The 21,499-nt window shown below is 38.5% G+C and overlaps 1 protein-coding gene across 2 annotated transcripts in view; it reads right to left on the reverse strand.

Moving 5' to 3' along the window:
• The window catches only part of csnk1g1 (casein kinase 1, gamma 1), a 55,042-nt gene extending 35,467 nt beyond the window's left edge, over positions 1 to 19,575 (reverse strand). Inside the window, exons 1-4 of one of the 2 annotated variants that reach the window (XM_082160999.1) lie at positions 19,382 to 19,575; positions 13,347 to 13,660; positions 10,084 to 10,124; positions 8,477 to 8,546 (exon numbers count right to left, since the gene is read on the reverse strand). In XM_082160999.1, coding sequence (XP_082017125.1) covers positions 8,477 to 8,546; positions 10,084 to 10,124; positions 13,347 to 13,524 — 289 coding nt within the window. In that variant the 5' untranslated portion in view covers positions 13,525 to 13,660; positions 19,382 to 19,575. The remainder of the gene's footprint in view (positions 1 to 8,476; positions 8,547 to 10,083; positions 10,125 to 13,346; positions 13,661 to 19,381) is intronic. The other variant, XM_082161000.1, reaches the window with a different exon arrangement.
• Between the last annotated feature and the right edge of the window lie 1,924 nt (positions 19,576 to 21,499).

A 21,499-nucleotide genomic window follows, 5' to 3' on the forward strand; every position in this document is an offset into this window, starting at 1 on the left:
TAATATCATCTCATAACCCGCCACCATGAACCAAACGTTAAAGCCAGACTAAACCATCCAAACATGCTGTGCAGGAGGAAGGTGAAAATCACAAAGAGGAGGCAGAGACTCTCCACCCCTCCATCACCCCATCCATCACCCCATCCATCCATAAAGCATGAGCTGAGATCTCAGCAGGAGGCAGACACACACAGCGCACACACACACACACACACACACACACAGCACCTGCTACGGCTGGGAGATGCTCTTTATACTATAGCGATGGGAGGGAGGGGGGGGGGGGGGGGGGTTGATTTACTGGGACATCATACTTTTTCAAATCGAGCTGATCATTAATTTGTACTGAAAGCATAACTGGATCAAACAATCACAGATAAATGCCAATCGCCACATTAAACTCAGGTTTCACTCACCTTGAGTAGTAAAAGAATGACTTTGCAGTCGGTCGTGGATAAATGGATTACTTGATGAGAACTGATAAACATTTGTTAGGAGACACAAAAAGGATTTTGGCTAAAGGCACCAGGATAATGATACATTTTTTTTTAAATAAATTAAAAAAGAAATACTAGAGATGCACTGATATGAAAATAATGGCCGGTACAGAAAATTTATATTTGAGGGCTGAAACCTGATATATTTGGCAAAATAATTATATGTTAAAATGAACATATAATTGCCCGATATGGATATGGTGGCCGATATATCGTGCATCCTTAATAAATACATTTATTGACTGTCTATCAGGAGTTAATGTATAGGTTAAAATAAACATTTTCAACAAACAAGTTACAATTTAAGTTTTACACACACACACACACACACACACACACACACACACACACACACGAGTATATTAGTAGCCAAACAAATGAATTTGGAGCTAAGCAGAACACAAAATAATTATAATGACATGGAAATGTCCATAATTAAGATGTAATATATATTTTTAAAAGGCGTTCTTATTGGCACAGTTTCAACGTCCACAGCATTACGACTGGACTAATCGAGAATGGAACTTGTCGACTATTTTCATTATTGATTTTTTTTTTTTATCAAAGACTATAGAATAACACAAGACTCGTATTGTTTTGAATGGGGAAAATTGCAACGCTCAATATGGCGGAATAAGTCACGGCTTCTAAATAAGATCCAATCGCCGACTGGTAAAGTCATCGCGTCACTGCAGCTGCCGTTAGAAGCTCCGGATCCTATAGAAACAGTCAGACGCGCGCTTCCACTGCGCATTAGCTTGATCCAGCCTGAAAAATGTCATTTTCTGTAATGATTCGAGCATTTAGAAACTAAATTTATGAGACAGTTGTCCGATTTCATTGGTGATTTCAAACATGAAATTTAATCGTAAGCTTGGCGAACAGTTTTGGAGAATTTGATGTTTCCCCATTCAAAGAGAGAGGAGCTGCACTTGCACGCCCGAGAGGTGCTTCAAAGATGGCCGCCGAGTGAAATGACTTGTCGTAAAGGGACTTCGTTTTTATCACTTGATCATTGAGGTCCTAATTCTAATTATTAGAAAAGGGACAAAGGTCAAAACACTGGCATCCCTATGTCACACTGGGACTGACTTTTGTAATAAAACAACAAATTCCAACAGTCCAGGAATATGAAGAATCTCTCCCAGTAGCCACGATGGTAAGAGCTTGCAGTCGCGCCTGGGGGAGGGTAGACCTCTGGGCTCGGGTTGCACAGTTCAGGACGTAAGGGGAAGCACATCCTCAGGATTTCAAGCTATAGTCACAATAGCATCTCCTTCACCTGAACACGCAGTGCCTCACTTCCTTTGGTCCTTTCTTTTCGGGGTCTAGCAAACAAACATGCTCCCCAAGAAATGGACACAATAGCCTGACTGTAGATTAAACGTGCTTAGGTGCTTTACTTTATTAAATTATAATATATTACCTTTCATGTAGTGTGTAATAAAGCTGATTGTGAGAGTAATAGATCTACAAAGTTTCAAAGTGCACGATAAATAAAGTTATTGTCTCCGAAATGAAAGCAGCAATTCTGAACTGCCTGAAACAAGGCGTCAGTAATTCCAATCTTACTTCCTGTTTGAACCTACATAGGTTTGTAACAAATTTACATAATGCCGACCTATGGTCTTCATTGGCTGCCTGCGAACAACGCCTACTTTGCCCTGGCCTCAAATACTGTAGTTGTAGCGGAGACTGGAAGAATTTGGTTCGCTCGTGTTCTGCGCTGCGAAAGCAAATCCACTTTGCATGCGCTTCCAAAGAATGAGGACTCGTGCTCGACTTGATACGGTACAACCGACGCCATCGTTACAGTTCATTTCACTGTGCATCAAGTGATGAGGAAGATCCGTAGCTGTCAGAAATTCAGATATGTTAATGAGCGATTCATTTCTGACATGTGCTGTAAGCGGTCAACCAATCACAACAGACTGGGTCATCTGACCAATCAGAGCAGAGTAGACCAATCACAACAGACTGGGCCATCTGACCAATCACAACAGACTGAGCCAGCTGACCAATCAGAGCAGACCAGACCAATCACAACTGACTGAGCCATCTGACCAATCACAACTGACTGAGCCATCTGACCAATCAGAGCAGACCAGACCAATCACAACTGACCAATCAGAGCAGAGTAGACCAATCACAACAGACTGGGCCATCTAACCAATCAGAGCAGAGTAGACCAATCACAACAGACTGGGCCATCTGACCAATCACAACAGACTGAGCCATCTGACCAATCAGAGCAGACCAGACCAATCACAACTGACTGAGCCATCTGACCAATCACAACTGACTGAGCCATCTGACCAATCAGAGCAGAGTAGACCAATCACAACAGACTGGGCCATCTAACCAATCAGAGCAGAGTAGACCAATCACAACAGACTGAGCCATCTGACCAATCAGAGCAGAGTAGACCAATCACAACAGACTGGGCCATCTAACCAATCAGAGCAGAGTAGACCAATCACAACAGACTGAGCCATCTGTCCAATCAGAGCAGAGTCGGCTCTCGGAAAGGAGGGGTTTAGAGACTGGATCCACTCAAATGAGAGTGTTTTTGACCTTGAATGGATTATAGGGGCACTTTAAAAGCCCTCTCTATAAAGAAAAAGTCTGCTACAGCATCCCAGCAGCATCTGTGAGGCGTTAGGATATCAGAGTTTATGCGGGACCCTGCTGATTCGGTATTACTCCAGCGCGGTGCTCGAGGAGCTGAGCAAGGCACCGGTGTAGAGTTACATAAGCTCGGCTGCCAGGCATTTTAATCAGCCGACTGCTTTTCAGACGTCATACGATAACAGCGCTAAGTGAACATCCTGGAAACGCTTGTGGTCAGAGTGCCACCTTTCCTGAAGTGCTGATTCATCACTGAGACACGAACCCTGCTGGAGGACATGTGCGGAGAAGCACGGTCTGCATTCTTCTGTCCCAGATACAGCACAGGAAGAACACTTATACACGGCAAACAAGACTTGCACACGCATCTCTGCATTCACCAGCGGAGATATAGGCTTACACAGAGGTTTACAGAGAAGCTCGTATAGATGCTAGCTGTGCTGTGCGCTGAATTATTGATCAGCTGCCGCCGCCACCCTTTTCCGGCCCAACATGCCCCTGAACTACATACTCAACTATATCATTACAAACACACCCGCTTGATCAGTAAAAACACAGATGTGTTACTATGCTACTAACGTATCATCATTTAATGTATTGGCTTAGGACATGGTGGAGGTGATAGTGGAGTTCTCTACACAGACAATAATGTAATCAGTTGTAATGGCAGTCAAATGAGGCTTTTCTCCAGTTCAGTTGACTGTGAGAAGCATTTGCCTTGATACCAATTTGCAGTCTCCACAGTATTTAATCATGTCACTGCATAATTACATTTCTTTTAGCAGATTAAAAAGCTTTGCAATGTCAAAATTCTAGCAAACATAAGAATATCATCATCAAATCAGTGATTAGCATTTTTCCACTACCGGTCAAATGTTTGGAATAATTAAGTGTTTTTTTAATTTTTTATTATGCTCACCAAGGCTGCATTTATTCAGTAAAAACAGTTATATTGTGAAATATTATTACAATTTAAAAAGAACAGTTTTCTATTTGAATATATATATTAAAATGTAATTTATTCTTGTGATGCACAGCTGAATTTTAGCATCCAGTCTCCAGTGTTACATGATCCTGCAGAATAGGGCTGCACGATATATTGTTTTACCATCGATATATCATGATGTGTGCTGTCAGGTATAGGATTATAGTTGATCCGTACGGACCAGGCACCACGGCTCAAATCGCAAGAAAACACATGCGTATATCATTATGGATCTGTGCATTCGGTCTTAAAGGGGTGGTTGATTATGATTTCACTTTTCTAACTTTAGTGAGTGTGTAATGTTGCTGTTTGAGCATAAACAACATCTGCAAAGTTACAACGCTCAAAGTTCAAAGCAAAGGGAGATATTTGCTTTTAAAGAAATTGCTTTTTAAGGACTACAACAAATGGCTGGTCGGGACTAGAGGACATTCCTCCCGGGTTAGTGACATCACTAACCCTAAAATTTACATAAACCCCACCCCCGGGAATGCAATTTATAGATTATCAAGACAGAATATGCTAATCAATGACTTGAAGATAGTTAACCACACATAAGCTACATAAATTCATCAACTGTCCATCAACCAACCATTCAGAAATGTCCTGTTGCTTCTACATGTTGTCACTTCTTCTTGAGTCTCTCCATCATTGTCTGAATCTGGTTTGAACATAAAAGGCTAAAAGTTTTTGAAATTTTCAGTGCATGTGTGTGTGAGGTAAAAGCACACAAGCTGTTGTAGCTCCGCCCCCTGTGCCGGGAGCAGCAGCTCATTTGCATTTAAAGGGACAGACAAAAACGGTGCGTTTTTGTCACCCTCAAAAAGGGACAATTTTAACATGCTATATAAAAACATCTGTGGGGTATTTTGAGCTAAAACTTCACATACACACTCTGGGGACATCAGAGACTTATTTTACATCTTGTTAAAAGGGCATTATACCACCCCTTTAAAGTGACAACAACCTACTATTCCTGCTGCTGTCCATGTCAATGTTAATCAAACAACAAAACAAAAAAAGAGAAAGTTAATTTTGTAGCTTTAAAAAAAAAACTATGCAATGTCATTTTACATTTGATTATTCAATTCCTGTCCCTGAATATTGTTAAGGCTATTTGTATCTTTGTTCTATTGTATTAATCTATGCAGATTCACTCCCATACAAAATCATCCCAATCATTTTAGAATTATTAATTCTTTCCAAAAAGAGCTACACAAGTCATATGGGAATTTTCTTTTCATATTGCAATTTTTATATTACTTCAGAAATCATCCTTATGCTGTTCAAGAAACATTTCTGAATATTTCAAATAAATGCTGTTTATTTAAATCTTCTATTCATCAAAAAAATAAATACTTTGCTTTCCTCAAAAATGAGAGACCAGTATTTGAGGACTATATGCAGCATGGCCTAAAATCTGTATTTTAAAAAGCACTGGAAGATATCAAAAGAAAATGTGCTTGTTAGCATAACCCCGGAGAAATGAATGACACCCAAATGTATGCAGCAGCTAATGCTGAATTCCCCCTTCAGATGATCTAGCTATCCATTAAATGCAACCACAAGAAAACTGGGTCTACACGACACGGCACCTTCTTGCTGACGCAGCTGCTGCTGAGGATATACATCATGCTAATAAATACGAGTATGAAGATGTTGACTAAGGAATGACTGTGCGTGAATCTTAAGGCCACGCCCCCTGGCCTGTCATCATCCAGACACTGAACATATAATTTGCATTGTCACCAGGGCAACACCGCGTGATGCTCGAGCCGCCACTTCCCGAAACAAAGTGCAATGCGAAGTGATCAAGCCCAGCAGCCATTGAAGGTGCAGGCGAATGTTTTACCACCAGTCTTGCCTCAATATGACGTCTTGATAAAAAAAGCTACAAGATAGTAAGATTAACATCAAACATCAAATTTAGAGGTCTAGAATACAATAGTCACCGTCACTTTTTCAATGACGTACTACTCGCATTGACAGGAATATCCGATTCACATCAGATTTATTTCTACATATGAATGAGGTCTGAAACCAATCAGAGAATATCGGAATCCATGTGCTTTTTTTTTTTCTGCTTACACGTTCATGGATCATATCCGGGGCCGGTTTCACAAAGATAGACTTTGACTATGGCTTAGATATAATAGATAGTCAGACTTCAGATAGACATCTAAATCAGACCGTTGCACAAAGCACTTAAGACTCTGACTATCTTAAGTAGGACTACACTACAATGCATTCTGGGTAAATTAAGACACGTGGGCGCATTCAACCGCTCAGTGCAGTTTACCCCAGCGGAAAATATGTGTTTGTTGGAGGAGTATAACAGTTACAAGGACATTTTACTTGGGAAATTTAGCGGAGAAAGTAATAATAAGAAGAAATGTTTAAATTATGAGCCATTTTCCCTTTTCTTTTGGCTGTTTGTAATGTAACTGATTGTTACTGCTGGTTGCCAAGGTAACAGAGTCTTAGACCTAAGTTAGCCTGGGGTTAAGGTGTCTAATGTTTTTGGTCTAAATTAAGTCAGTCTTTATTTTTGTGAAACAGTCTAACTTGCATTAGACTATAGTCTATGAGCTGATTTTAGACTTGTCTAATGCTGCGTTCACAACGGACGCGAATAGCGCGTCAAATTCGCGCCTGCCGCGTCTAGTTTGACGCTTGACCACTTTGTGTTAATTCGCGTGTCCAACGCGCGTAAAAACAAAAGTTTGAAGCGAAATTTACGCGCGTCAGAGGTGAAAGTTTTGGCGGCCATCTTTTTTTAGATGTTTATCGAGCATTAGCATTAGCATTAATCGAGAGAGACACCGCTCGTATATGCTCTGGAGAGCAGAAACAGCTGCGTAGGGGACATCGTCGCTGTACTCGGGTCCACCAGACCCTCCGGAGGGTTTCAGGAGTTTCACAATTTGCTCCAGGAGCTAGGTTTGGTGGACCTAACGGTGAGGACGCGGACGAGGACAGCGTAGGCCGTATAAGGCCTCGGCCTCGAGTGGTCGCATCAATTCGCATCAAACCCGTGAATGCACAAATAGCACTAATAAAATCATTCGCGCGTAACGCGCTTAACGCGCCAGACGCTCAATTCGCGCTATTCGCGCGAACTTGACGCGCGAATGAGGCGTATTCGCGTCTACCGCGCCGCGCTCTACGCCTCATTCGCGCCGCAGGAATTTTTTACGCGCGTAACGCGTCTTTGCATTGACTTAACATTGAAATCACTCGCGCCTGACGCGCTATTCGCGTCCGGTGTGAACGCACCATAACACTATAGACCGGTCTAAAATAGCTTTGTGAAACCGGCCCCCGATCTGTGCCACATGAAAGGAAAAAACAAATTCGGAATTGGATCACTTGAACCATGCAATGTAAATGCGGCTTAATTTAGTTTAACATGCACTAAGAATGAACAATACTTCTAAAGCATTTATTAATCTTAGTTAATTTTACATTTTTATGTTTAGTGCACAATGCACTCTGAACTAACATGAAAGAACGACTGTATTTTTATTAACTAACATAATGTCTGTTTTAGAAAATGTATCGCTATCTTGTTGTTCTATCCAGCATTTTTTCATGCAATAAATTTACATATAAAGAGGATATGTTACAATGGATGGAAACTCAACTAATGTTGAATCCCCAAAAGATTAGTCAGCATTTCTTATCCATTTGCGCCTCACAGTCACACCTACTTGAAAATTGTTGGGGGGAAAAAAGCAGCAGCAAAACAATGAAGTACAAATAGCTGACAAAAGCCATGACAATTATAGGGAACAAAAATCACAATGGGTTTGACATTTTGAGAGAGGCGGCACTTCTCTGAGACAAATATACAAGGGAAAACCGCTGAAGAATTTCTGTGTTAAAGGCACTAAATATATTTTAACATGATCTGATCACTGCGGTTCTCAATTCATCAGCCATTGGAGGTGAGGCCATTTCAGTTTAATATATAAGCCTACGCCTCGGCTGCATAGTAAAACTAACCGTTCTGTAAGATCAAAACTGAAGCTATGACTCAACATGTCAGATACTCCAGAGGGAAAAAATCCTCAATCCAATACAAAGGAAACATCCTCAGAAAGCCTGCTCGGGAAATGCTGGCTTCAAAGCAAGAAAAATAACAGTAAATCCCGGTCACAAAGCCTGAGTGCAGGACAAACAAAGTCATGCACCTGCATGTGAAGATTAAGGATAAATGTAGATGAGATTCAATGAGCAAACGCACTGACTGAACGAAAAATATATAAAACACAGCAGATGAAAATCCATGAAATGCATATTATCCATGTAAATAAAAGGAGATAAACACAGGGTACAGCAGTGCTGGTGATGATTATAATCTTACCAGAACTGCCTAATGTTTTGTAGAACCGGTACTCCAGATGAAGCTGTGGGGCCCTCGATTTCACAGGTTCCTTTAGGAGTGTCAGACAAAAACAAGTCAATTAAAAACCTTTTATTTGTTTACATTGAAGTTCATTCAAAATTAGAGTTGCGATTCGGATATTGATTGCAATTCTGGAATCTGATACTTGAGGTCAGGAATCGGACACTTGTTATAAAATTAACATTTTGATTCGGCTTATCGATTCCGGTGTGAGCATTTCAATGTGATTTTAAACAATTCAAGAGCAAGACGACGTGAAAGAGCTCAATTCGGCACACATCCGAAGCTCGGGCACAGAAATCCGCCTCATATAGTGCACAAATACTGAATTGAGTTCTCTTTAATGTCTTCTGGCACTCGAACGGACAAATACACACAAAATCATGTCGAAATATCCCTGTAAACACAGTTGTTTATGTCGTACGTGAACGTAAACAGTTGAGAAAGAAAATGCATGTGTATCAGCATATTGGATTCGTGCATTCAGTCTTAAAGGGATACTCCACTTTTTTTGGAAATAGGCTCATTTTACAACTCCCCCAGAGTTAAACAGTTGAGTTTTACCGTTTTCGAATCCATTCAGCCGATCTCCGGGTCTGGCGGTACCACTTTTAGCGTAGCTTAGCATAGATCATTGAATCGGACAGGACCATTAGCATCTCTCTCAAAAAAAGTTTCTTGATTATTACGCAGGAATGAGAGTATAGTTCCTAGCCATATCAGCCTAGAAAATCGCAACTTTACATTATCCGTCGGTCTTAGTACACGATGTAACTACAGAAGAGTCAAGTTTTAAATAGGAAAAATATCGAAACTCTTTGGTCATTTTTTTGAGAGAGATGCTAATGGTCCTGTCCGATTCAATGATCTATGCTAAGCTATGCTAAAAGTGGTACCGCCAGACCCGGAGATCGGCTGAATGGATTCGAAAACGGTAAAACTCAACGGTTTAACTCTGGGGGAGTTGTAAAATGAGCCTATTTCCCAAAAAAGTGGAGTATCCCTTTAAAGTGGCAGCAGCCTAATATTCCTTCTTCAGTCTGTGTCATTAATGTTACATAAAAAAAAAAAAACACTTACTGATCTTGACTGATTAACTTTTGTAACTTTAATAAGGATTCATCTATATTTTATATATTTATAATTAATTGTAATAATACAGTATGGTACTGTAAAGTTGTAAAAAATATATTTAATAATCAATTAAAAAGACTTATTTGGTTGCATCTAAATGTTTTTGTGTTTTTTGATTTTTACTTATTGGAATCGAAACTGGGAATCAATAAGCAAAATCAGAATCACTAAAATTCAAACACCACCCGGCCCTATTCACAATATACAACAAACACTCCAACCAGCAAAACACATTTATTCCTGCACATCTGAGGAATATATTCAAGTTTTCACTTCTAATATTCTTTTAGTTTCAGGTTCCTAAAACGTCGGTCTAAAATACATTATGCTTTCTTGCTTATAACATGACTTTGAACAATCCAAGGTTTTGATTTCATGTCTGCATCACCTGATATAATCGATTAAAATAATAAAAATATAAATGTACTTACCAACTTTATTGCAACGTACTCATTGGTATAGAGATTCTTTCCTACAAAAACAAAACAAACAAAGGGTGACCCGCTGAAATTAGACTGTTTGAACATGGATGCAATAATATGGGCTTTTCGGCCATTCGACTAATATTTTTTAATGACTGGAATTCTGAAATCTTTATTAGATATGAAATCTAGTGGAGATTTTAACAGGAAAGTGAAGGTATAGAGAGAGGGGTGGGGCTGGTATGGGACATGACCCAGGTTGGTTTTGAACTCGGGTCCCATTAGGGCAACAGCAAGAAGTACAATTATGAGATTATTGGTTATTGGTCGAACAACAAAAGTAGTTTTGTCAGTTCCAAAATCTACCAATTTTGTCATCAACTCTATGAGTAAATTTAAAGAGGGTTCACTAGAAAAGAAATCCAAGGCACTTCCAGTCCCAAAAAGTTAAAAAGCCTTTGTTTACATCACAGCTATTACAATAGAAACACTGCACACTGATGCATTTCGGCCTTCAGCCTTCCTCAGAGTGTGTCGACTTTTTTTGGACTGGAAGAAGTGCCTTGAATTTTTCTAAAAGTATTTGTTTGAAACCAAACCAAAGAGCACCTTCTGGGATTACTTCACAAGGTGCTTCTAGCAAGTAGCGTTCCAAGTGCTTTCTTTGAAGGGTTTATAATTGTCAGCAATTCTTTGCATTACATAAAGGCCAATCAACCAGTAGGCCACTTTAGATAGACAGACAGATAGACAGACAGATAGATATAGTATGGGCCAGATTTACTAACAGCTTTGGAAAGGAAAAAAACAAAAACGAAAAATGGCCGGTTTCCCAATTACCATTAGTAAATAGGAAAACGAAAAACCGAAAAACAACCCATTATTCGTTTTTTGTTTTGATATTAAAAAACGGAAAACGAAAAACAATCTCGTTATCCGATTGTCCTTGATGTGTTTATAGATGGAAATCGGAAATCAAAATACGCATGTATAAAGTCGTAATCCTTAATTCTGCATTGGTATTTTTTTCGTGACCCGGAAGCGATCTTAAGTAGTAAGCAGTTGTCATAGATACACCTATGAGCGGTTGTATGCTAGATGTCGCCTTGGCTACGGCAGTTCATTGGAACGAATGGCCAAGTTTTTCTCATTTATATATATATATATATATATATATATATATATATATAAAAAAAAATGAGAAAAACTTGGCCACTAAATATTTTACATTCAATTATTTTAATGATCACAACTAAAGTTTTAATTTTATTAAATTGAACAAGTAAACGTTGCATTCATATTCTGGGCTCATCTGATTTTTTTGTACATAGCATAGCCTACTTTGTTATGATTTTAGTATCATAATGATTAATAAATGCACGCACAATTATCCGTGAACTTGATTTGAACAAATGCCTTTCAACTTGTGTGCGCAAAATTCAGAATTAAATGAATGTGCAGCAATTTGTACAAATAGAGAGTCTGTAGGCCTATTATACTGTTGTAGCCATTAAATAAGCGCATTTAGTTTCATATTTGTTCAAATATTATAATGTTATTGTTTTCCATTTATGCTTGCAGTGAACAGCACGAGTAAGATGCGCAATACATCGAGAGACATGGAGCGGGTCAGACATGATTTTGACCACTTCATTAAGTTTTGTTTTGTAGAAAACCTTTCTTTAAAGTGTATTTCATTTTGTATAAATTGTATCTTAATTTTAATACATTTTTCATCAACATAATTGCCTGGACTGAATAAATAAGAAGCATAACAGACAATATAATCATGGAGGCGCTCGCGCGGTCACTTGCATTGCACGTTAACTGGAGCTCATATCATCCTAACTTAACGAAACTCAGTGTATGCCTCACAGAGACATGAGAAATACATCAAATACACAAAGCTTGAAATGTCTTTAAACGAAACAATTCAAAACGAAAAGAAAAAGGCTACTCTCTGATTATGTAATCCATGATGTGCATTTCTCTCTATATGCGCGTTCACTACGGATACGGCGATCGTCAACTTCATCTTTGCAGTCGACACTGTCAGAAAACACTAGTTTATTAATAAAAATCAATGCATGCGTCACCGGATTTACAAATGCACATCTTACTTGTTGCACGCACACATATTATACGCATTCGTTCCAATGAACTGCCGTAGCCAAGGCGACATCTAGCATACAACCGCTCATAGGTGTATCTATGACAACTGCTTACTACTTAAGATCGCTTCCGGGTCACGAAAAAAATACCAATGCAGAATTAAGGATTACGACTTTATACATACGTATTTTGATTTCCGATTTCCATCTATAAACACATCAAGGACAATCGGATAACGAGATTGTTTTTCGTTTTCCGTTTTTTAATATCAAAACAAAAAAACGAATAATGGGTTGTTTTCTGTTTTTCGTTTTCCTATTTACTAATGGTAATTGGGAAACCGGCCGTTTTTCGTTTTTGTTTTTTTCCTTTCCAAACGAAAATCCGTTGGCCGCCAAGTACATGGACCAAAAAAACTACTGTCAGAATTTAAGATACACAGTGAAAAATATTATTCGTATTATTTTTGCGGCTGACCTTATTGCATATGCATTTGTAAGAGTTTCCCTTTCAGACGCAAAATGTATTGAAGGAGAGTATTTAGATGAATCATGCAATGTGATTTACTAAGGTTTGCGCTAGTCAATTTACTGGTATTTGCGCCATTATTTAACAATGGTCTTGAACCAGACACTAATTTGCGCTGCTCTTGGTAGATTGTGTTGGTCATTATGGAAATGATCCGACTGCGTATATGATCTTTAATTTGCGTAATGTCAGTAGTTCAAGCGCAGAACTTTCCGACCCCATCAGCGTTTTTTGGGAATTGCGCTCTCGTGCTAATTTTTCCTGTTTAGTAAATCTATATGTATATGTAAACAAAACATTACAGAAGAAAAGATGGATAGAACAGATTAGAAATGCCATAGCAAACAAAGAGTATAACATTTGAAGCTCTGGTATTATCAGCTTCCAATATCATCCTGATAAGGGCTTTTCACACTGCACTTAATCTCAGGTTATCGTCGTTCTAAACCCCCCATTTTAACCCCGGGTAAAGGAACGTTTCACACTAGTAAATTAGAAGCTGGGTTAGCACCAGATTTTACCCGGGGTTATGATGAAACCCTACTCCGGAGCAGGGTTAGCACCGCTGTTGCAGTGCATTGTGGTGCCAGATGTGTGTTAGAATGTTACAAGACACTAATGGCTTTCCTTACCGAGCTTCAGCTCTCCAAAGTTGCCACAGCCGATCTTCTTGCCAACTCTGAAGTTTGGTCCCACCATGAGGACGCCCGAGGACGAGGAGCTGGAGGGCCGCGAGTGCCCGCTGCGCCCCTGGGCCACTTTACTGCTCCTCACCGGCCTCTCACCCTCCTTCTCTCTGGGGTGATCCATGACTGCGGCGCCGGAGGCACAGAGATCCAGACGAACCAGGCCGGAGCCCAAAGCAGACAGCTCAGGCCAAAGGAAAACTCATGGGACGACGGCTGTTGGCACCGCTGCCGCTGAACCGTTCACTGCTGCCAGCTCACTGAGGGGGGAAACATTCAATCTGAGTACGTTTGAGCACCATTACACCTCTGAAACAATCCAAATGTGTCATTATCTTACTAAATCATGTACAACATCATGAAATGAACACTGTATTCTTATGAGAACAAGCACAGAAAAGCTGACATTTTTTCGCTGCTTTCTTTTTCCCCCTTTGCAATCCACTGTAATAGTATTAAAAAGGTCAACATATACTGCACATTTGTGGTCTGTTCTCCCGATTTAAATTTATGATATATGCCATTCATAATTCACTGGAATGCAGGAAGAATCTCTCTTTTTTTCCTCCCCAAAACCTCACATCTCGTCCCAGGTTTGTTTTCCCAGGTAAATACAATTCATTATATGTTATAATCACTTTGAAATAGTATCACGCTTGCTGAAGTAAATATTGATATATTTTTTGTGTACAATATATTGATTATTAAGGCAACATGTGTTACATAATACAGATCACCACAATGATATAAAACCGACCGATTTTGCCGTGGAAAGATTCACGCTTTTGGGATTATTCATGGTCTGTTGAAAGTACCTTGTTGATGCTTTTACACTTTTAAATGTCCTTTTACTGTTCAATGGTTGAAGGGTGATAGGAATAATGTAATGCCATTGTACACAGTTTAAAAATATATATTATTGCGTCCATAGAGCTAGTCTTTCACGGATTGTTTACAGCTTAACGGAAGTTACACCCATAATTCGTGCAAAGCATCATGGGGCGTAGGAATAATGTGGATAGCGCCACAGCTAAAGATATTTTACCACGGGGTATTTCTGGTATAACACACTTGAGTTTCCTTTCATCAAGGGGTGGAATAATTGGTCATCTGTAGATAAAAATCCGCCAATTTTCACTCTAATCATCCGCATTCAGCCAACAGCACATTTGGGCAAACAGTGAGAGCAAATGTATAACGCTAAATATGTGCCAACATTTAAACTTTTCTTAGAATAGAAAAGTGCCCTTTTTGTTGCATTTATCGCCCTTAAAAGCTGACGTATGCTGTGCCAATAATAATTGCAATACTTGTAAATAACTATTATTAGGGATGCACAGAAATTTCGGCTACCAAAAATGTTTGGCCGAAACAGCTAGGCCTATTTTCGGTTTTGGAAATCAGTGACTGAAACAGACGTTTAGGCTAATTAGCACTTCTCCGATGGCACGTTTTGACCGTGTTCAGTGTCTATTTCGTGCTCACAACGTGGATAAGCTACAACAGTTGAACATGTCAGCTGTGTGGACACCAGCTCTGGATTGACAATATTAATTAAGCCTACTCGATTTCAATCTGTAATGATATGATTTCTTATCACTAAAATCTCTTAGTCGGTGTCGTTTTCTGTTGATGCGTGAACAAAACTTCACTAAACATCTGTAGCGCACCAGCTATCCAATAATCACAAAAAAGCTTTGTTACTTTTAATATGAAGAAAAGTCTCAACTTTTAAAATTCTGCCGATTTTATTATGAAATTCAAGCAATAAAAGTTTGATTTTTTGTATAATACATAATGTACACAAGTTGATTGTTTAGGCTATAGGCCTATTAGTTTTGTTAAAAAACAAGCTTTTGATACTTTATTTTAACCAATTCTTATTGCCTTGTTGTTATACGTATTTTAAGTCATTTTAAAGGCTATTGTTCATTTAGGTCTAATTTTATTACCACACACACACACAAAAAAAAAAAAGACTCAATCGTCAAAATAATCGACCAATAACTCGATTACAAAAATAATCATTAGAGACAGCCCTAATTGCTTATTCAATTATGCGTTTTGGATGAGCTATGACAAGTAAACTTGTCAGAAGTGTGACACAAACGAAACAAAACAGATGCTACTGTAGCAATATCTAAAAATCTGTTTCGGCTTGTTGCTCAAGAACTTTTCCTATGACTGGTTTAATGTTCCACCTGAGAACACGACATCCTAAACAACAAACTGAGTTTATTTATTCAATTACCAGATTTTATTTTGAGGTTTCGGGTTAAACATACATGAGGGACTTTCCAGCAAATACGGTGCTTTTTGTGATGCACGCATGCAGAGAGCACATGATGTCGTTGTTTTCATAAATGTGGGCATGCAGGTCTGTTCACGGATGACAGATATGGGTCACTTACAATCTTCAAAACATCTGAGAAACAACAGAAGTCTGACACAGAATTATCGTGCATACAAGGAATCAGACACAATCTGAGCAGATCTGGCTACATAAAACCCAACACAAAAAAAGGACCAAGAAGCCTCAAAGTAGACAAATTGTTTAAGAAGAATACACATATTTTTATGAATCAAGCAAAGGGTAAAGGCCTAAACAAACAGACTGAAGTGTTTGTAACTGACCTATATCACATACAGATCTATTGTTCCTCATACAAGCATCTCAGCCATGAGATAAACAATAGGCAATAGTGGTTGAATTTAAACAAAAGATAAGCCCATAAGTGTGCATGCATACGGTTTGACGTGTTACTAACGCCCAAGCACAGCATCATTATTGGTGATGCAGCACTAATGCAATACGCGGTATCCATTAGAAGACTCATCTCAAATCATTAACCTTTTGAAAAGAGATTAGCTCAGGAGGACGCCGGGCATCGGGGAGGGATTCCTATTGTGACACAAGCGGAGGGGAAATGCTTCCCTGAACCCCTCAGTAAGACTCTGTGCTTTATGGGTAAAATCTTCGATATCTAAATTCAAAACCAATGGTTGAGACAGAATCAGCGAATACAGAAGACAGACAATACAGAAACCTATTCGGACGCACATAGATTGATTTAAGGCCCGTTCACATGACAAAAATGCTAATAAAAAAACGATGTTTATTAGCGGTAAACGTGTTTATTAACGTGCGCTGCTGTTGTCGTTTTGATGCTTCAAATGCTTCAAGGCCAGTTCACGATAACTAACGAATACAATATAATGATAAATATAACATTTTAATAATCATTCTAGAAGTCCACTAAGGGTGCTCCAATTGACCGTTATCAGGCGATAATTAGCTTTATATAGTTTAATCGGTTGTCTCTATAGAAGGCCGATCAGAAGAACCAATCAGATGAAGCAAAACTCGTGAGACAATGCGCAGATAAAATTGCTTCACTATATTCACCGGTCTAGCAGTTCCACCAGGTGCCTGAAAAGGACAATAAGGGCCCTTTCACACCTACCCTTGTTTGGTCCGGATTTTCTGACTTTTTAAAAAAGTTTGATCCGAATCAAAATTACAGGTGTGAAACCTCCCCCGGACCACGATCCGGATCAAACAGACGAAACTTGGTCAGACGAAAAGAGGTAGTCTCGGTCCGGATCAAACTAAACAAAGTTTTGGTTTGTTTCTAGTGTGAACGCATTTTCTGTACGGTTCGGACTTTCAGAACATTTACAGGAAGTTCCGCTGGTTCCCGCAGGATTGCTCGCTCTTCTCCTCCTTTCCGGCCATAAAATGTTCACACAACGAGGACGTTCATTTGCCGAATGTGAACTAGCCTCGAGTAAAGCTGGTGCTGCAGGGAGTAATGCCGTAATAATAACAGTATAGTGGCAACGATATGCGTCTGTTCATTCATTCTTGTCAAAGTTACCCGGCGTAAGCTGACGTCAGACGCACGTCCGTTTACAAACCAATCAATGTCAAGATGCAGCCCACAGAGATGATGACGACAGGACGCAAGTACGTCATGTGAAGTGCTTTAGTGCGCTCGCAGAATTGCAATGTGAAACCAAACCAAAACTAACCGAATGTATAAAATGTATCAAAACATGAACTTTGGTTCGGACCTCGTTGCGGACTCTCAGGTGTGAAACCGCCCTAAATCTTTGTGGAGAGCGGAGACATCGCAACGACAGCGACAAACTAGAGCTGTGCGAGTTTAGTGTATTTCTTTCCTTTACAGCAGTGCGTTTTCTTTTAAGTATTCACTTAAACACTGTTGTGTGTGTATCAGTATATTGGATCCGTGCATTCGCTCTTAAAGTGACAGCAGCCTAATATTCCTGATGCCGTCTGTGTCGTTAATGTTAATCAGACAACAAGACAAAGAGAAAATCACTCACTGCTCTTTAGTAGATTGATTAATCTATATTTAATTTACAGCGAAGACTATGATTTACTTGATTACTTTCTGTTGATTACTTTTTTTTCTTACAGGAATGCTATATTTGTTAATAAGCTATAAGCTGTTCCTAATCACCTCTCTATGTTGCTTGCCAATAAATAAACAGTTGTCAATTCATGAGACTCTCTCATCTCGTAATGTTTTATACTTCAAATACATTGCTGTTAAGAATAGTTGGCCTATTATTATTTTGGTGATCGGTAATATAGTTATCATTATAGTTACCGTATTTTGTGTGAACAAGTCTGGATTCTGATTCGGTCAATGATTTTATAATTCATTAGACGGAAGAAAAATAGTTCTGAAAGTGATTGTAACCATATCGTTCTTCTGTGCCGTTATCATCATAGCTGTGGTGTGAAATTCCCTATTCTCATAAACATTAAAAGTTAGCCGTGTAAAGATTGTTTCCCTTAAATATTAGAAATCTGCATACAATTCATGACTGTAGTCAAGCTACAAGCGCCATCTGTTACAAACTAAACATACATATTTAACGAAAAGAATCATAATCTGATCATACTGACTGGAGAATCGGGACTGTATTAACATTTCCTAAACAAGGCCTCAAATAAATGCTGAATGAATGCGATGAGTGGTTGATATTCAAGGGAGATTAGAAAAGGAAGAGCTCACCCAAAAAAACTAAATCCAGACATAATTTACTCCATATTAGCATTATGTTGATCAAAACATGTATGAATTAATTTCTACAGTGAAAAACAAAAAGAGGTGTTATGTTACGAATTGGAAGCCACAAAAGTATTAAATAAAAAGATTAAATGAAAGTGAATAGCAACTAAGGCTGTAATTCTGGCGTTTAACTCTACAGAAAAACTAATACTGATAGAATTGTAATTTTTTGGGGTGAACTAGCCCTTTAAATTCGCATCTTTCCCCAGAGTCTCAGACCTCTGATGTGTGTGTGTGTGTGTGCGTGTGTGTGTGTGTGTGTGTGTGTGTGTGTGTGTGTAATGGATTCTCTATAATAGTCCCTCAGTGAAGACAAAAGCCAACTAAAAAAAAATTGTAATAATAATAAACGAAACCTTTAAATATTAAACAACACCTGTCTCCGTATATGTAATCTAATACAATAAACGTAAACCGAATTAGAAAGTAAATAAATAAATAAAGCCGCCTTACGACATTGAATGAGCTTTTCCTCCTGCGGGCCAGAAGCCTCAGTGTTCAATGTTCAGTCATTTAACAGGAACGAGGAACACGATATTACACAAATCACATGCCAGCCTATCTATAGCATCAATATATATCACTGATTTCTTGATAATCAATCGCGCTGGTCAGATATCGATTCATATCACATCCAAACAGCGAGCAGAGAGATGGAGTTATTCATTTCTGTCGCTAATATATGAGCCACAGGGCGAGTCGTGATGCGCAGTTATTGTTCAAACACTGAATACAGATCACAGCCTCCATCGATCAATCAAGATTACCGTTAATTATAAACGGGATTAGCTAACCAATATGAACTAATGGAGCTAACAGCCTGACAAACACCTTTAGCTCGTTAGCTGTAGCAGCCTTATTATTTCTTTCACTCACTTCCACGATGAACTTCGCCAGAGGCTTCAGAGGGGAGATGAATAGTGAGATACCAGCGTGTGTAGATTATATGACGCCTTTTCTGAATAAATTCAGTGTTGATATCCCGCTACCCGCTTTTCCTCCTTTCTTTAGTGTTCCTCAAGTAACGTGAACCTTTCGCTGCTGTCGCCAATGACTTCCGCTCTCGGACTCTGAGGAGATTTCAAAACAAAAGTCCCTGCGATTCGATCGCTAGGGTCATTTCTGCTAGGTAGTACATTTTGAATTTTGTAACGTTTAAACAACTGATTTGTCAGTGTTGTCGTTTTTATAACGAAAAGGGTATACCAGAATTTCATAAATATGCTCTGTAAGAGCTCAGGTAACTTACTTAAGCTTAAATAAATATAACGTTAGCGTGATTGATTATTTACACTGTGTCAATGAACAGGATGTTTAACAGGATGGAATGAAGCGCTAAATAGTAATGAGGATGTTAACATGAAATCATCTTATACAATTTAAGAAATATTATTTCTCCACGATTTTTTGTAATTTGAGGATGAGATTTGTTTTTAAATGATCAGGATAAGATAAAATTATAAAAAAAAACGAGACAAACCAACTTGACAAAACATTACACAATTGATAAAAATCTGTTGCTAAATAGCCCATGTTTGCCCTGCCAAAAAAAACAATTCTAATTTCGACCTGTATTTTGCTAATTAAAGGGATATTACAAAAGACTACAAGGATGAAACTGCTTGATACACTCATGTGATTTCTGTTTTTTTTTTTTTTTTTATCCAATATATTAAGACTTGTATGGTGGGATCATTAAAATGATCTGTACAACTAAGCAAAAAAGCACATTCCTGAAGAATTCATTAGGCCTTATGTGTATAAGTTTTAAGCACATGAGTTTAATAATAGACATGAATATGAACTTGAACAACTTTCTCCTGATAAACTACACTGGGATGATGAACACATAAACTGTCATACCCTGTCATAATCTCATCTATAATATCTTGTTATTAGCAGCACTGGAGACATTACATAAAGAGACCCAAACTTGACAGACTTTTATTAGTGGCTTCTCTACAAGTTATAATGTTGTGTGTAGCACCTCCTGGTGGATTTGTTTTAAATATTAAGAAATGGCGCATATAAATAAAGAGTTTTTATTTTATTTTATTTTATTTTTTAGATAACTCACATATCCAAATTGACTATAATGTTAAGGCAGCGCAAACACTTACTTTTTAATGCTACGTTTACATGACAACGAACGATGTACTAAAACCGGAAACGTTTTTCCTTTGCGTTTTTCGTGTACACAGCAGCGTACATTGGAACTCCACAGGGTAGTGCAATTAGCCCATTATTGTTTAATTTAATGGTCAATGATGTTTTTGATAAAGTTAATAAACCAGGAATAGGATTGGCTCTTTATACAGATGACGGAGCATTATGGAAGAGAGGCCGTAATATTAAAAATGTGGTTAAAAGCATACAGGAGTCAATTAAAGAAGTGGAAGAATGGTCATTGGATTGGGGTCTAAAGTTTTCAGTCTCAAAAACACAATATATGTTCTTCACAAAGAACAAGAGGAATGAACATTTAGATCTGAAGTTGTATGATCAAACATTGGAAAGAATACCTGTTTTTAAATATCTTGGATTATGGTTTGATGGAAAATTAACATGGAAATGTCATATCAGTTAAAATTGAGTCAAAGTGTAAAAAGATCTTAAATTGCATGCGTACGGTTGCTAGTCACAATTGGGGAGCTAGCCGTATAGTGCATTGGTATCAAGCATTTATTCGTTCTTGCTTTGATTATGGATGTATTGTATATGGTTCGGCAACCAAGTCTTTACTGACAAAATTAGATATAATTAAATCCAAAGCACTAAGAATATGTTGTGGAGCAGTTCAAACATCCCCTGTAGATGCAATTGGAGTATAAATGGGAGAGATGCCTCTAGATATTAGAAGGGGAAAACTGGCAATTACATACTGGGACAATCAGCAAATAATCACCTTACTCACAAAGTATTGGAGGATTGCTGGGAATACTCATATGATGGAGGACACAGTTTTGGATGGAAGAGCAGAGTATGGGCTAAGGA

This window comes from Leuciscus leuciscus (genome assembly GCF_965113295.1).
Source record: "Leuciscus leuciscus genome assembly, chromosome: 2".
NCBI classification, from domain to species: domain Eukaryota; kingdom Metazoa; phylum Chordata; class Actinopteri; order Cypriniformes; family Leuciscidae; genus Leuciscus; species Leuciscus leuciscus.